The sequence below is a fragment of the Monodelphis domestica genome, chromosome 2 (genome assembly GCF_027887165.1).
Source record: "Monodelphis domestica isolate mMonDom1 chromosome 2, mMonDom1.pri, whole genome shotgun sequence".
NCBI lineage: Eukaryota > Metazoa > Chordata > Mammalia > Didelphimorphia > Didelphidae > Monodelphis > Monodelphis domestica.
Window position 1 is genome coordinate 166,602,039 of NC_077228.1, and position 18,123 is coordinate 166,620,161.

At 38.7% G+C, this 18,123-nt stretch overlaps 1 protein-coding gene across 1 annotated transcript in view; it reads left to right on the forward strand.

The window, feature by feature from the left end:
• The window catches only part of SPTA1 (spectrin alpha, erythrocytic 1), a 116,179-nt gene that overhangs the window by 26,995 nt on the left and 71,061 nt on the right, over positions 1-18,123 (forward strand). The window contains 10 exon segments of the mRNA XM_007481672.3: positions 609-852; positions 2,208-2,330; positions 3,437-3,654; positions 6,022-6,114; positions 8,225-8,359; positions 10,743-10,894; positions 11,654-11,840; positions 12,986-13,087; positions 14,308-14,399; positions 16,736-16,880. Coding sequence (XP_007481734.2) covers positions 609-852; positions 2,208-2,330; positions 3,437-3,654; positions 6,022-6,114; positions 8,225-8,359; positions 10,743-10,894; positions 11,654-11,840; positions 12,986-13,087; positions 14,308-14,399; positions 16,736-16,880 — 1,491 coding nt within the window.

Here is an 18,123-nt window from a genome sequence, read left to right on the forward strand (position 1 = left end):
TTAGAGGCTGCATATTTGGCACGTCTGTAATAATGTTTAACCCTAACCACTAACCCAAACCGTAACCCTCAGGATTGGTGCAGATGAAATATGGAATTATTATGTGAATTTTACAGATGAAGAAACAGACTAAGCATAGTCATACAGCTATAAATTACTAAGTGTCAGAGATTGGATTTGAGCCAAGTTCCTCCTGATGCAAAGTTCATCTTTTCTTTTCACTATATCATGACATCTTGACTTTTTTTTACCATGTATCTATATCCTGGGGCTTCCATTCTCCTGTTGAGTTTCTTCTGTAAAGGCCTTGAGAATTAGATTTCTAATCCTTATCAACTAGTTATTAAGCAAGTCAGTTCACCAAAATCCTCTCCCTTATAAAATTCCCAGGTTGAAGGAGAGGCTTTCTAGATGTTTTTTTTTTTTTTCACCCTAGATTTCTTTAACTTTCTGAATATGGGATAAAACAGAGAGAAGACTGTCTAGGATTCCCAAGTACTGATAAACAAAAACACTGACTTGCCTAACCTATAAGCACTGACCATCCCTCAGGTTCATTTTCAATGACTGTGGTGAAGAAATAACTTTATATTCTTTTGCATTATTAGGACCAAGTAGACACAATTACAGACCTAGCTGCCTATTTTGAGGAGGTGGGACATCCTGATGCTGAAGAAATGAAATTAAGGCAGGAATCTCTGGTGTCAAGTTATGAGTCCCTGAAGGAACCAATGGACAAAAGGAAGAGGAAGCTCATTGACCTTCTGCTACTGCAACAGATCTGCCGGGACACAGAAGATGAGGAGGCTTGGATTCAAGAGACAGAACCTTCTGCTGCCTCCACTTACCTTGGTTAGTACACACTGAGCTGGGGGCTCCTAGAATTTCTCTGCAGGAAGAAGGTGATGGTATCTATGTCATTTATTCACTGTGAGATGGGTGTTAGGGAAGTAGGAAAAGGCTTCTTAGGTTGGGAAATGTCACATGTATAGGAATAAAAGCAAATGTAAAGAAATTGAACATGGGAAATGACAAAGGATCCCTTAGCTCCTACCTTTTAACTTTATGGGGACTTGCCTGTTCCTCTTGAGGAAAATTGTTCAGTCTGAATGAGGGCTACCTCCAGGGTTTGAAAACTTCCCCAATCCTGGATAAGTTCTTGTGATTTGCAAACATTGGGAGGAGTTTGTAAAGTCTCAGGACACTGCTGCTCCCTCCTTTTTGTTTATTGATCATGGACAAGAGTGTACTTCAGGGTTAGAGTTTAAGTGCCACTTTGGGGACTATCCTGTAGATTGTATGATTTGCAGGACATTAAATGGAATGCAGAGAGTGGGAGAGGCAGGGGATGGATAAGACATGGGCTGTGTTTGGGGAGAACTCTGTCAAAGAGGTAGATAGAGAATTAATTGTCAATTATTGGTGAGGAGGAAAGGTAGATAGCAGCTGATTCCAAATGCTGAAACCAGGGGACATAATTTTGACAACCTGATCTTCCATTTACCAATTGTATGTCCCTATATATGTCACTTCAGGTGTTTAAACATCAGTTCCCTAATACATTAAATGTGAATGTACAACACATCAGATATTACTATCATGGGGCAAAATATGCTTTTAAGTCCTAAGACACTAGGGAATTAGAATGGCTAAAACTAGGTGGGTTATTTCTGTGGAGAAAACTTCTCTAAGTCTTGAAGGGTGGGACTTTTGAATGGAGAACCACAGGCAAGAAATCTTGGCTAAGAAGAGCAACATAGGGTTAGAGATGGAATAGTAAAGCTTGTTAGGAGGAACCCTGCTAGTTGGAGTAGAAAGTCTAAGCCAAGAGGGTCACAATATTTGAGGGGCATTTATATGGAACTATGGGGATCTAAGTTGAAGAAGCATTTCAAAGTCCATGCTGAGAAATTGTTATTTTTCCTCAGGCTGATAGAAAGAATGAAGGATAAATGCTTCCTTCCCTTTTATGAAGTAATTAATGTCAGTCTCAGGGGAAGTAAGAGGAAAGAAACTAAGTGAAGTTGGATGATGTCCATCCAGACTGATGGGTCAGTTCCTATGATATCTAGCCATCAGGCAGAGGTTCTTAGGAGAGGATTTTCAGCACCAGGAGTTAATGAGTGAAGGGGATTATGGATCAAGTCCAAATGATCTTCTTTTTTCCCTTTCCTCTGCTAAATGTAAGATGCATTTTCTCTTTCTAGGAAAGGACCTGATTGCTGCTCAGAACCTGCTGAATAGGCACCAGGTCATTTTGGCTGATATTGACAGCCATGAACCCCGAATTCATGCCATCACAGAGAGAGGCAACAAATTGGTAGATGAAGGTATGGTGATGGAGGATAGGCACATCCTCAATGTTTCGGGGCCCTCTTGGCTGATTTTGATAGTATTCTAGTACCTCAACATTAGGAAGGACGTTCAAAATCATTGAGTTAACTGCTTATCCTAATATCTGCTAATAGGTTGTACAATAGATCCACATAGTAGGTACTTAATAAATGTGTATACCCTCTACCTCCCACTCCAATGCAAGAATATCTTCTACTATATCAATAACAAAAGATTATCCAACCTCTTCTTACATACTTCTCTTGGTAGAGTTTTCATTCCATTATAGTATAACACTATTTAAAATATTTTTTCTCCTTTTCCTTAACTTAAATTGATCCCCGTCTCATATTTTCTAATTGTGGCCCCGAATGTATGGAAATTATCTTAGAGGCCATTTAGATTTACCTAGAGCCTAATTAGCAGGAGAAAATAATTCTATTATCCCCTTATTCATATGACGTATATGCCTTCATTTATTTGAAGCCAGCTATCATACTTACCCCTTTCTCTGGATGAAAAATTCCTTTTTCATTTAAGTTTCATAAGATATAGATTTTGGATTCGTTAACTACCTCAATTACTCTTCTCTGAGCATCTTCTAATTTGTTAGAACTCCTCTTAAATTTCTTGGCTCAGAATTGAACATAATATTCCATATGTGGTTGGACTAATGGACATTACAGCAGTTATTTCTTCCTATAACTGAGTCATTAGGCCACTTTTGTTCACTTGCCAATTTCAAAAAGATCAGGTTATCCCAAAGACTATTAAGAGATGCTTAGTCATTCTACTCTGGTAAGATGACTTATGATGATTCCTTTGGGTTTCCCATGCCTTATACTTGAGGGCCCTTCCTGCTCTGCCCATTCGATTCAGAAGCTTGGACTTTCGAATCTATGAGTTCAATATGAACTTTATAAAGGCAAAAACCCTTTTAACACAATTTCAATCCTACAGTTCCATTTACCACTTATGTCACTTGGGGTTAAACAACTAATAATCTCACAGTTCTTTTGTTCATCCTGAATATCCTTCAGGACTTTCTGCATAGTTAGGGAAGGAGTCACTGAACATTCCCTATATATATTCTGCTCTACAGGGCACTTTGCTGCAGAGGATGTAGCCTCTAGAGTAAAGAGCATGAATGAGAACATGGAGTCCCTTCAGGCTCGGGCTGCCCAGCGACAGTGTGACCTGGAGGACAATGTCCATTTCCAGCAGTACCTTGCAGATCTACATGAAGCAGAAACCTGGATTCAGGAGAAGGAGCCCATTGTGGACAACACAAACTATGGGGATGATGAGGAAGCTGCTGGGGTAGGTTGGAACAAGGGGTCCAGGGAACCCCAACTCAATGGAACCAATCTCCTCTTATGGGCCATTAAGTGCTTAAGTGCCTTAAGGAATCAAATGCATGGGTAGTGGAAAGGATGATAAATTTGGGATACAAAGACATTAATTCATGTCCTAGTTCTGTTACTTTTACTTAGGAGACCTTGGGCTAGTTGCTTGTTTTCTCTAGGCAGGAGTATGCTGGTAAATGATTAATGTTAAAGGAAAGAAATTATTTTTTCAGGCACACTTTTAGGTTTAATCTGAGTTATTAACATTCTCCATCATCTAAGCCCAGACAATCAACAAAAAATTAAGTAAATCAAACCCTAATTTATAACATTTGCTGATTCTAATGTGTAAATGCTGGCACCAGCACACCCTTGTCTCTAGGACTTAGTTTTCTCATCTGAAAATCAGGGGCTTAGACTAGACAGTTTCTAAGTTTCCTTCTAGCTATAACATTTGATGATTCTTTGGAGATCCTGGAAGAATCTGGTATGGCCTTACCTACTTTGGAGTTCTTTGGAATCAATAGGAATTTATGGTGGGTCCCTAAGTTGACACACTCTCCCAAAGGATGCTTCATGGCCTATTTATTAGGGCAATTGTAAGGGGGGAAAAGTGCTTTGTAATCCTTCCATGAATATGCATGTGATAAAGAGGCAATATGGTACCATGGAAAGGGCACTGGCTCCTTAGTCAAATGACCTGGGTTTAAATTCCATGTCTTATACTTCCTAGCTGTGTGACTTTGGGCAAGTCACTTTGGGCCTCACTTCCTACATCTATAGAATGGAGTTGGATTGTAAAATCCTCAGAAAATTCTGAGCTTCATTAAAGGATCAGCTCATTCATACTACCTCTGTGAAGTCCTTTCTGTTTCCCCTTAGTTATTAACTTAGTCAAAAGTTATTAAATGGGAGAAGCTGGATGGTTCAGTGGATAGAGCGCCAGGCCTAGAGATAAGAGACCCTGGTTTCAAATTTGTCTTCAGTCACTCTAGCTGTGTGAAGCTGGGAAATTTTCTACCTTTGAACTACATTCCCCAGAATTCCTTTTGTATTTCCTAGAATTCCTATCCTCTTTCCACCATGTTGCATGGTCAGGTTTTGTATATAGTTTGGGGGGGGGGGGACTCCGCCTCTTTTTTTCTCTTCTCTTGTGACTGTGGCTGAGTTTACTCTAGTTTTTTTTTATTTGAGTTATTTTAATAAATCTTAATAAATATAATATTTGGGGTTATTTTATATTAATTTTAATTCTCACACCTGCTCTTCTGCTTTACAACCAATACATAGTATTGATTCTAGGATGGAAAGTAAGGGGATTAAAAAAATTTAATAAACTTTTTTCTGGGTTTGGAAGAAGTCTGGAGAAGACTGTGAACTCCTTCTCTGAATAACATTTTTGAAATAAAAGAAAGGCTTGCTTAGGAAGCCTACTATATTGAAAAACAATTATAAAAATATTCAAAAAATGAAGAAAAAAGTCACAGGGTCATTGACTAAGAATCTCTGCTGACTGCTCAGTGCTCTCTCCTTCCTCAAGATGTAGAGAGTGTGACATAGTATGGATAGAGGACAGATCCTGAAGTCAGGAAGACCTGGGGTTAAGTCCTGCCTCTGATATATATTAGGTGTGTTGTCTTGGACAAATCACTTAGCCTTCCAGTGTTTGAAGCAATTCCCTAGGTTTGTAAAACACAGAAAAGGTATGGATTTCTATTGTTAGAGAGAGCAGGCGTATCTGCATGCAAAAATCATAAATTCTATCCCTGTGCTTATATATTTAGATGTTGTATACCTTTCCCAATAGAGGTCAAAGAACGTTCTGTATTTTGTCTTGATATCCCTACAATGCACAGCTAGGTGGGCCAGTAGAGAGAGTACTTTTAGTACTAAAGTCTAAAGTCAGGAAGACCTGCATTCAAATTCGACCCCAGACACTTACCATCGACCCTCAACAAGTCACTTAACCCTATTTGACTCACTTTCTTCATCTATAAAATGATCTGGAGAAGAAAATAATAAACTACTCCAGTATATTTTAGAAGAAAAACCCAGATGGGATCATGAGAAGTCAGACATGAGAGAAATGACTGAGCATCATGTATGGTAGATGCTAAGTGAATGCCTTTTTTGAGTGGATAGGATTGAACCCAGTCCAGTGACCTTCTTTTTATATGTGAGGAAACTGTGTCAAGAGAGAGGAGCACTTGTTCAGTCCAGACTTTTGCGATCCAACCTTTCCTCTTTCTTTCTACCTTCATTTCCCTTCTGGCCCCCAAATTCCTTGTTTTTCTCTTCTGCAGCCCCTGGACTCCCTCTGCTGACTTCCTTTTGTTTCTAGGCTCTTCTGAAGAAGCACGAAGCTTTCCTAGTGGACCTTAATGCCTTTGGAACCAGCATGAAGGCTCTGAGGAAGCAGGCAGATGCATGCCGGGTAAGTAGAAGGTGAGGGATGAGAGTAGGATCTGTTGTCCTACTAACAGGCAAAATGGGTTCCATTGAATCTTAGGTCCTATTTTTCACTCCTGAAAGAGCAACTGATACCAAATCCCATTGTAACTCATCTACACCTTCAAATATTCAAAGAGCTATTATATGGAAAAGGAATTATACTTTTTCTACATTACTCAGCCCAAGAGGACAGAACCAAGAGAATCTGATAGAAATTACACAGACATGTAGATTCAATAATGTAAGGAACTAATTCCTTAAAATCAATTTTTCCCAGTGGAATGGGCTTCCCTTTAATATATTGAGGGTTTGACATCAGATTGGATATAAATACTTGCCAGGGATACTGCAGATCAGATCCAGTCCGAATATGGGCTGGACTAGTTGGTTTCTGAGCTTCTTTTGATCTTTGAATTTATATATTTCATTCAGTAGCTCCTGCTTTGTTCAGGGGAAGAATGCAATACAGTCCCTGCCCTTAGGGAACCCAGTCTAATGGGAGAGTTGGAAACTCAAAGAAAATAGGCATGAGGAATAGACTGAGAGATAAACAAGCCAAGATGAGTCAACCAGCACTCAGTGAGCAATATTTTGTGCCCATTTCTGCACTCTGTGCCATAGGCTTTGCATAGAAATAAGTCTAAATGAATACTCTCCGGACCATAAAAAGATGCTCTGAGAAGATCTAATAATTAATTGTATGATTCCTGCAAGTAGAGTGAGACAGGGAAAGTTGGTGTCCTGAAGAGAATTTTTAAGAAGGGTAGGGATGTGGTTGGTCCAGAGGACAGTCTCTGTTTCCACTTGAATTCCCAATGCTTTCATATTGAGGAAAAGCAGGAAATAGAAAAAGTCTCTTTTAGAAAATAAGGATATGTATATAAGATAAATAAAAGGGATCTTTTACAATGCTTACTTTATTCTTCTCAAGTTTTTTTTTTTTTTTAATCTTAGGTCTGAGCCACTTCTCCTTCCTTAAGATAGTCCATACCCCACTCTCCCTCCACAACAAAGCTCAGGGTCCAGAGTTCTTGAAGCTAATTTAAAAGTCAGTATAGGTGCAGTTAGGTAACTCATGAATTGAGAGCCAGGCCTAGAGATAGGAGGTCCTCAGTTCAAATCTGACCTCAGACACTTTTCAGCTATATGACCCTGGGCAAGTCATATAACCCAGCCTTTATCACTCCTCTGCCATGGAACCAATACACAGTATTGATTCTAAGACAGAAGGTAAGGATTTTGTTAATCAATATGAAGGAGGAGGATACCAACCTGGTTCAGGAGACAGAACATCAGTGCTGGAGTTGGGAAGACCTGGGTTCAAATTTGACCTCAAACACTGCCTGGCTGTGTGATCCTGGACAAGTCACTTAACCCCATTTGCCTAGCCCTTTCCCTTCTACCTTAGAGTTGTTACTGAGATAGAAAGTAAAGGTTTTAAAAAATAAAAGTCAATGGGAATGGTGGAAAAGTAGAGATGATTCATACTGCTACCACCAATAGCCATTAGGAATGGAGGGTTCTAGTCACTGAGGTTTGGGGAATTTTCTGTTGTCCCTCATATTGGAAACTGGCTAAAAGTCTAATTCTGCTTTGAAAATAAGAAAGACTATTTGATCCTATAGCCTGTAACTGTATGTCATTGTCTTAGTTAAAGAAGAAAAAAATGTATTGATAAGCTTAGCTCTATAATACTTTACTATTGGTGTGGAAAAGAGGGCATTAGACCTTGTTGAGGAAAACTGAATGGAAAGAAAAGAAGTGCCTATAGGGCTGGCCAGGTCTGTGTGGTAGGGACTCATTAAAGTATAAGCTCTTAATATGTCACCTAATTGGTCTTTGGACAATAAATTTGCCTTCAAACAAATAAAAAAGTATATATATATATATACATATATATATGCATATATACATAAAGTATACATACACATATATAAGCTCTTTAGGGGGAGAGATTATTTCTTTTTTGTCTTTGTATGCTGCTTTTGTAGGTCTAATACAGGGCTTTGCCAATAGAAGACACAATACATGCTTGATTTGAAGCACTTGTGTTTTTTTTTTGACAACCTTCTTTGACTTTGCATCACATTTAGCAACAAGCTGCACCTATGGAAGGGGCTGCGCAGGAAGAACGGGTCATAGCTTTATATGACTTCGAGGCCAGGAGCCCCAGAGAAGTCACCATGAAGAAAGATGATGTCTTAACCCTGCTCAGCTCTATCAACAAGGTGATCTGCTTACTCATCATCGCTTCTAGTCTCAAAACATAGATCATCTGGTGAATTATGGGGTCCCCATTGCTCTCCTCCTCTCTCTTTTCCAGTCCCCTTTGTCTCCTGCCTAGTGTCTTTTTCTCTCTGGTGCCAAATTGTAGGGATAATAGAGGACAACACACAAACTGCTTAAAATTTTTACATTTTATCCCAGTTCTTCATCACCCAAAGATTGATAATCCTTTAAAGATTTGAGTCTGACAGCTTAATGTTATTTTTTTTTTCTTAAGATCCTGGTAGTTCAGTGTAATGATTAGAGAGTTGGTATTAAAACTAGGATGACATGGGTTTAAGTCCCATCTCTGACACATATTAGTTGTGTGACTTTAGTCAGGTCACTTAAGCTTTTATTATTCCAAGCCAGTGGTGTAAAATTCAAATAGAAATGTGTCCCAGTGGTTCATATCTATTTAGAATTTCACAAATGAACATTATCTACCTTGTATCATTTTTTGTTGTTTTGTTACATATTTCCAAGTTGTTTTTTAGTCTGGTTCATGAGTAGGCAACTCTCTTAGATATTAAATTGCTGACCTGCATTAGCAGAGGTAGTTCCCATGTTCCCTTCACTATTGATTACCATATACCAATGAAATCCTTGTTTACTCCTGAAGAGTTTGCCTTTATCTTCATGAATCTCTGGGAGGGAAGAAGGGTCTGAAATTTACCAAGATGAAAGTAGGGTATGGTAGGAAGAACATTGGAGTTAGAGCCAGGACACCTAGGTTTACTTCCTACCTTTTACACTTGCTGTGACCCTTAAAAACTCACTTAACCTTCAGTTCCCTCATCCATAAAATGGGGGCAGAAAAATTTGTTCTGTCTGCTTTTTGAAATCATTATGAGAAAATCATTTTGTGCTTTTTAAATTTGAGTCACTTGTTCTTAACTGAGTTTAAGTTGTGAGTGTAGGTCCTATGCACCCAGAAAAAAATTTGGGTTTAAAGGCAGACGTTTGTATCTCAAGTATATTAAAAATCCTGAGTTCTGTAGAATAGGAGAACACAATTTTAAAGCATTATAGTTGCTACATTTCTTAAAATCCAGTAAATAAAAAATTATGGAGTGAAATTCCCTGAGTTTGAAAACCCAAATTCCAAAGCATTTTCTATTTTCACATTCAATTGTGCATTTGTTTTATCTTGGAACATGAACAAAATTATTACAAACTGAGGAAAATTTTAAGCTCTCTAACTAGTCAAGTGGTCATAGGCAAGTGACTTTCCCTTTCTGCTAAATGAAGGAGATGAGCTAGTTAAAAATAAATATATTTTATGTTTGTGAGAGAACATATATTTTATAAGATTTTCCTCAAAGAAGCATTAATTTATCACCAAGAGTTAAAATTTCTCTCTATCAGAGTAGGGCCATTCCAGAGAATATTCAGATAGGTGTAAAGACAGGGTAGCCCACATTTTCTTAGGATTCTGGGGAAAATGAAAAAGCAGCTGGCAAATGATCTTTTCCTTTGCTTCTGATGCTAAATATCATCAGTCTTAGAAGGCTTGGGCCTCAGGAATTCCAGGCCAATGCCCTACTTTTCACTTTCCATCTGTGAGCAAGTTTGCCCCATTTTGTGGAGGACTCTTTTTAGGAACTGACAACAGATTTGTTTTATTCCAGTGAAGTTTAATCCCAGTTCAGGGTACTTTCCAGGTACCTATGCCACATATGGACTTTTAGAAATGATGCTGACAAATCTATACCATATTTGAACAATAATCAACAGGATAATACCTAGGCATTAAACCATGAAATAAAAGGATTTTTTGAAGGGATTGAGGCTGTTGAGCCTAGAAAAGGTAAAACTCAAGGGAAACATGTTAACTATCTCTAAGTATCTAAAGGGCTCTCATATGAAATTGGAATTAGACTTGTTCTTGGTCTCAAAGGGCAGAACTAGGAACCATGGGTATATGTTAAAGAATCAGAGTTATGCTCAAAAAATTTCTAATAATTAGAGTTATACAAAAATGGAATGGGCTGTCTCAGAAAGTAGTGATTTTTCTGTTGTTAGAGGTCTTCAAGTGGATACTTGAAGGCTTGAAGAGTACTTGTCAGGACTGTGGACAAGACTACAACTAAAGTGGGAATGGATTAGATGATCTGTAAACATTCTCTTTAAACTCAGAAATTCTATGATTCCATTATATGCTATCCAACTCCCCCCCTTGAGCTCTCTGAAAAAGTGAAAAAAAATTAGGCGAATGTTCGACTGTATTGTGCTTACCCTGGCTAACAGATTCTGCCTGTATCTAGAGATTGGGATGCTCTCCAGCTATGTCCCAATTGGCCACTTTTGTTAAGAGCCATGTGTGCAATTTTGTTATCCTTCCAGGACTGGTGGAAGGTAGAAGCTGATGATCATCAGGGCTTTGTCCCAGCTGTGTATGTCAGGAGATTGGCCAGGGATGAGCTCCCCAGGCCTGAGAGGCGGCGTCGAGAAGAGCCAAGTGACATTGCCCAACGCCAGGAGCAAATTGATAATCAGTAAGACTTGAGGGATTGAGATAAAGAATCAGAAAGTGGTCAGAAATGACTCCATACCTGTGTCTAATATACCCATCCTGGGTCTGGTTGGAGAGTAGATATTCCATCCTGGGCCAAATTTCTTAAAATGAATTTAAAAAATTAAGTAAAACAAAATATTAATTGAGTTCTCATTGTGGGCCAAATACTGTATTCAGGATACAAATAAAAAGTCAAGACAGGTTCTGTTCTCAAGGGTGCTTCAGGTGTCCTTGGTGTACAACACAAGATAGAGTTGACATCTGCAGCAGATTAGTTTGGAGTGAGAAAGGGGTCTTGTGGAAGTGTTTTGGGGGAGACCTAATGTAATGAAAGACTAGTGGCTAAATTGTAAACCTAGATTCAAATCTTACCTCTTTTTCTAGCTATATGTATTTGGGTTAATTATTTCAGCTCTTTGAGTCTCAATTTCTTCCTCTATGAATTAGTGATAACAATATCTACAATACATTGAAAGTAATCATGTATGTAATGTACTTAGAAAACTTTAAAGTACTCTATAAATGTCAGTTAATTATTATTTAAGTACTTTTATTATCTTTGTATGTCACACTGATCATTTATCTCTGTTTTCTCCTCACATTCTCTCTTTATCTTTTTTCTCTCCTTAGATTCATCTTTCTTTCCTTTTTTTCCTTGTTCAACTCACTTTTCCTCTTAATTTTCTTTGATTTATTTATTATCTCACCATTCTTTTTTTTTCTTGTTCTGCTTTCCCAGGTACCACTCTCTTCTGGAGAGGGCAGAAGACCGTCGGCGTCGCCTTTTACAGCGATACAAGGAGTTCCTGCTAGCTTATGAGGCTGGAGACATGCTGGATTGGATCAGAGAGAAGAAGGAAGAAAACACTGGAGTAGAACTAGAAGATGTCCATGAGCTGCAAAAAAAGTTTGATGACTTCCAGACGGTTAGAGGGGACCAAATTTTATACCCCACAATTTTCCCCAGGCTCCCTATTGTCTCCTTTTGTTCCACATTTCTTCTCCAAACAAAGGAGGTCCTTAATTCATTTTATAGGCATTGTCAACACCAAGAATAAATGCACTGTTCATTTCAATCTAATAGCCTTATGGACTTGATTCTCCCTTTCTCTCTCACCCACTTTTCATGTCCAATCTGTTCCCAAGTCCTCAGATTATATATTTGTTCCATTTCTTGCTACTACTACCAGCCTGGTCCAGGCCCTCCTTCACTTCACATCTGGACCACTGTCATAGCCTTCAAGTTGATCTGCCTGCCCCAAGTCTCTCCATTCCAGTATAATCTTTACTCAGTTATCAAATATATATCTTAAGTACAGATCTAAACATGTCATGCCCTTCATTCAATACATACTCCAGTGACTCCATTTCCTATTGCCTCCAGGTTCAAATATAAAATCCTCTCTAACTTCTAAAGGCTTTTATAACCTGGCCCATTCCCACTTTTTCTTTCTTCTCTCTCATGAACATCACATAACCCTGGTTTCCTTGCTATTCAGGGAACAAGACATTCTACCTTCCAACTCTGCTCATTTCTGCTGAATATACTCCAAGCCTGGAATTCTCTCTCTCTCTTAATCTCTATCTTCTGATTTCCCTCAAATCTCACTTAAAATCCCTCCTTTTTCACAAAGTTCTTCCCAGTCCCTTGTAATGTTCATGCATTCCTTCTGAGATAACTCCAATTTATCATGTCTGTATCTATTTTGAAAATAGAAAGAAAAATAAAGAAAAGGCCAAAATAGACATAATTAAAAGAGATAAGTAAAGAAACTAAATCTTGCATGCTGTCTCTTCCTATTAAATTGTGAACTCCTTGAGAGTAATGTCCAAAATTAAGCACCCAGCTTGACACTTAGTAAGCATTTAACAAATGCTCGTTGACTTGGCCCCAAAATGCTTCTTGAAGTTCAGCTATTCAGGTCCCTGAAAATCTCTCAGAATTTTCCTACTTTCTACAAATGAGACAGACCCTGGGTAAAAGACAAAGCTGAAAATAGCTCTATACTTCTCCTTGGGTAACTTCATTCCTTCATTCTTTTTTGTTATTTGTGTTGTTTTGTTTTCTCAGGATCTGAAGACCAATGAACCTCGACTTCAGGACATTAACAAAGTGGCTGATGATCTTCGTTTAGAAGACCTTTTAACTCCAGAAGGTGCTGAAATCCAGCAGGTGAATAATGCCACCCTGCCCTTACTGACTCTTTCTTGTCCCTTTCCCTTCTTTTTCCCCTGTTTCATCCAGGCTGGTTCTTTTGTGCTCTTACTTCATTCAATTCACTTGGTTTCATTTTATAGTGGACAATTAGGGGAGTGAAGAGAGTAGGGGCCCAGCTTGCAGCTAGGGTAGATTAGGTAGAGGATTGGTGTCATTAGCTTTGATGGTGACTGGGATGATGGGACTATACATGACTAAGAATCATTTCAGGACCAGTGAGATGAAGCCTAATCCACTTTTGACTTCTCTTTTGTTAAACTGAATTACTAAAGCGGATTCTCTCAACCAAGTGTATTTATTAAGCATCCACAGTGTCAAGGACCACATTATAAGCAGAAGCCTTGACTTCAAGGAGTCCATAGCCTGATTGATCATTTTGAAAATGTTGAACATACATACATGGCATGATTTAAGAACATTCACCAAATAATGCAGATATAGAAGATGCAAATACAATCCATAAATCTAGGGTAAGAGTGATCCAAATGGGATGATGTTAATAAAGGCAAGCTTAGTGGAAAAAGTACATTTTGTACTAGGTTTGAAAGAGAGGGTTGGTAGGGGAGGGAAGGATAAAAAGAAAATTAATTGGCCAGGATCTGTGCTCAGAATAAAACCAAAAATTTATATTTTAATTCTCTGGCTTCATACCTGCATTGTTATAAAGCTATAGAAGACAGCCCTCTGCATATTTGTAATGTGAAGAATGAAGAAAAACCCACATATTTCCCATAGGGAGTATCTACTTAGTTCCTGTGCTTTACGCTTGTAAAGAGATTCAGAATTTCTCTTAGGGGAAAACATTGAACTCTAACTATTACCAACAATATTTTCCCATGCACTTTTTAAAGATTTATGGTGGAATGCCTTGAATACAGGGTCAGCAAGTTCTAGAATTTTAGCTTAGCCTTGCAATCAGATGATGTTTGGGAGAGATTAGAGGAGACTTCTCTGTCTTACATGGCCAGGGAATATTCCTGCAGCACAAAGGGGAGAATCAAACACAGATGATTCAGGAAGTGTGGTTTTAGAAGAGAAAAATATGAGAACAGTGGTCATCAGTGGGTGCAGAAACCCCGCCCCCCCAACTCCCAACCCCCGACCAAATTCTACTTATTCTCCAGCTCCATTTTCACCCAACTGAACTGAGATGTAATTTGTCTCCCCTCTCTCAGGAGTTAAATAGCCGCTGGGATTCCCTCCAGAGACTTGCAGAGGAGCAGCGCCTGCTGCTGGGCAGTGCTCATGCTGTCCAAATGTTCCACAGGTAAGGATTCCATCTCTTCATCTTGAAGGTAGCACTGACTTGTAACTCCAAAAGGAAACTAGTCATAAGATAACAGTGAGACATAAGACAAGTTCCCTCCCAGCAGAGCTTTATCAACTAATACTGGAGAGTGTTAGGAAAAAGAGGGAAGCAAGAGCAGGGCAGGAATGGAATGAGGGAGGGAAAGACAAAAAAAAAGAGGGGAGGGGTAGAAACTAGGGAAGTGGGGGAGACAGTGGGGGGAGACAGAGATAGAGACAGACATAGAAACAGGGAGAGACAGGAAGAGGAAAGTAGGTAGAGAGTGGAAGAAAGAGGCAGGGTGGAGGGAGAGAGGCAGAGAGAGGGAGAAGGAGTGAGTGAGAGAAAGAGAAAGAGACAGAAAGGAAGGGAAACAGAGACAGAGAGAGGAAGAGGGAAAGAGGGAGAGAGATGGGGAAAGAGAGAATGAGAGGAGGGGAAAAGACAGAAGAAGATAGGGTCAGAGAGAGGGAGAGAGACACAGAAGGAGAGAGAGAGGGAAAAAGGGAGAGGGAGAGACAGACAAATATAGGAAGGGGAGAGAGGAGAGTGAGGAAGGAAGAGAGAGGGGTAAAGAGAAAGATAGAGGGGTAAAGAGAGAGAGAGAAGGAGGTAGAGAGAGAGACAGAGAAAAGAGCCATAGCTGAATACCAACTGTCTACTCAGAAAATTAACAGCAGAGGTTGCCAGATATCATACTGGCTTTGCAACTGTCTTCAAACCTAGGGCAAAGAGGGAAAGAAATTTCTTTGTTTTAAAGGCTCTTACAGGGATTTCAGATAATGCATTCATTTGTTTCCACTGAGTACATGTTACCCAAGGAGAAGCAGAACTTCTAGGATTATGGTCATCGTACTCATGCAATTAATACTTAAGTTTTGCAACATTCAGCCAGCACTTAACACACTCTTACAATGTTAATTATTATATAATTATCTATCTATCTATCTATCTATCTATCTATCTATCTATCTATCTATCTATCTATCTATCTATCTGTCTGTCTGTCTGTCTGTCTGTCTGTCTGTCTGTCTGTCTATCTACCTATCTATCTACCTACCTACCTATCCAGTATTCCTAAATGGACTACAAGCTTTTAAAGGGTAGGAGACTATATATCTTCTATGTCTTTATATCCTCATGGCTAACATAGTGCTCTATAAATAGAGGACAATAAATGCTTATTAAAAAGAGTAATAATGATATTTAAGTAGACACTCTGGGACAAGGGATCCAGATGACCAGAAAGGAGAGAATCATAACGTCAGAATGTTAGAGCAAAAAAGTAACTATGATAATCCAAATAAATGCACTTATTTCGACCACAATAAGATTAGCTAATAATTAATAGTAACAACAGTAATAACAACAAAAAAGAAGGAGGGACGAGAAAGCATTTATTAAGTACCAGTATTATATGCCAGGCTTTGTGCTCAGTGGTTGACCAAGATCTCATTTGATTATTTACCAATTATTAATAAAAATATATTGCTTTGTGGCATATGAAGCACTTTATGTACACTGTCATATCATATATCCTTACAAGTATTCTTTTCATTTTATAGATGAAGAAACTGAGGTTCAAGAAGGTTTAGTGGTTTACCCCAAATATAGCGAGTTAGCTCCAGAATCAAGAAAAGTTATTTGTTGTTCAGTCATTTTAATTATGTTCAAGTCTTCGTGACCCCATTTGGTGTTTTCTTGGTGAAGATGCTGAAGTGGTTTGCCATTTCCTTTTCCAGGTCATTTTACAGATGAGGAAACTGAGGCTAATAGGGTTGCATAACTTGTTCAGGATCACACAGTTAGGAAGCATCAGAGGCCAGATTTGAACTCAGGTCTTCCTGACTCAAGGCCTGGTGCTCTACCCTCTGGTACCATTTAGCAGCTTCAAGAATGGTACTAAGCTCTGAATCATTGTTCCATGATCATTCCTTGGGAGAGTGGTGCTTGTAAAAGCCCATCGTGCTAAACTAATAAGGAACAATGATCTTAGAGTTAGAAGATGGAGATTTAAATCCTGCTATCTATATGGCCTTGGGCAAGCCTTAGTTTCTTCATCTGTACAATGAGGAAATTGAATAAGATGGCCTCTGAGGACCCTTCCAACTTTAAGTCCAAGAACCTAAAATCTGGGAAGAAGTTTTACAGAGGAAAGTTCACATTTCATGCAATGAATTGTAGCAGAGTTTGGATGGGAGGTGAAGTATGTACTTCTCATCAGGATGGTTCAGCTCTTTGTATAAATCCAAACCTGGCCAGGATTTTGCTCTCCTTATTGCTCCCTCTGAATTCTTCATTCTCTGATTCCCCAGAGATGCAGAGGACACCAAGGAACGCATTGAGAAGAAGCATCAGGCCTTGAGTGCTGCAGACCCTGGCTCAGATCTGTTCAGTGTTCAGGCGCTTCAGCGTCGCCATGATGCTTTTGAGAGGGATTTGGAACCTCTTGGAGAAAAGGTAAACCAGCTCATACTCTTATCTCAAACTCCACATCCCTCTTGGCTTCTCCCAGGCTCAGGCTCCAATCTAATCCTTTCTTCTACTCCTCTCCAATGCTTTTCTCATTTTTCTTTTACTTCACTATTTCCTTCTGTAACTTTTTGGCATAAGACAAAAGGATCCTCAAAGGAAATTATCCATGATTCTTCTCATTTAAAAACTTGCTTAAGAAAGGATCTGAATAGATCAATGTCTAGTACCCTGTACCTGAATGATCTAGAACCTCCCTCTCCTACCATTTTCCAGTTCTAAGTGGACAACTTAGAGCCCCAGTGGATCCAAGGTTCAGTCTCCCTAATGTCTCCCAGACTTCAAGCTAAGTGGGAATTACAGAAGCTTCTCTGAAGTCAAGCCCTGGCTCAAATTTATTCTAAACTGATAAGGTAGACCTATAAGTATTTGGCTGCACAGTCTGACATTACTATAACAAAAAACTACAAAACAACAATTGAATGATAGTAAAAGACTAGGTAGCTATTACTATTACTGAAACAACTATAGTTAGGTGACACAGTGGATAGAGTTCTGGACTTAGGAGCAATTCTAATTCAGCCTCAGATACTTTCTAGCTGTGTGAATAGCTAAGCAAATCATTTAACCTCTGCCTCAGTTTTCTCAACTGTTAAATAGGGAGCATAATAGTATTTACCTTCCAGGGTTATCGTAAGGCTCAAAAGATATAGTATCTGTAAAGACTTAATGTAGAATTTGGGAAATATGTGAAGTATTTAATAAATGCTTGATCTCACCTCCTGCCAATAATAAAAATATCAGCCTGAATACTTAGTCTTTACATCTATGAGCATGACATTCAGTTTAATACTATAATACATACAGTCACTAAATAGTGAATGGAATTTTTGTAAGTCAGTTATTTATGTATATATACACTCAGCCATAGTATATACTACATGCTAGTGAAGTTCTCAGAACAGTACCTGAATGGCTATTTGGGAAATAGAGGGTCAAGAAGTGAAGCCAGACCAAAAGTTACATGGAAGGGAATAAAATATAAGACTGAAAAGGCAGAAAAGACCAAGATGTAGGGTATAAAAAAATCTCCAGGTTTATTGTTTAATTTACTTTCTATTTTTAAAAACACATTTTTGATGTCTTCATTCTTTTTCTCACAGCCATTTCTCACCCATCCCCTCTAAACTGAATAATCCCTTCTGGCAAAAAAAATAATAAAGCAAAAATA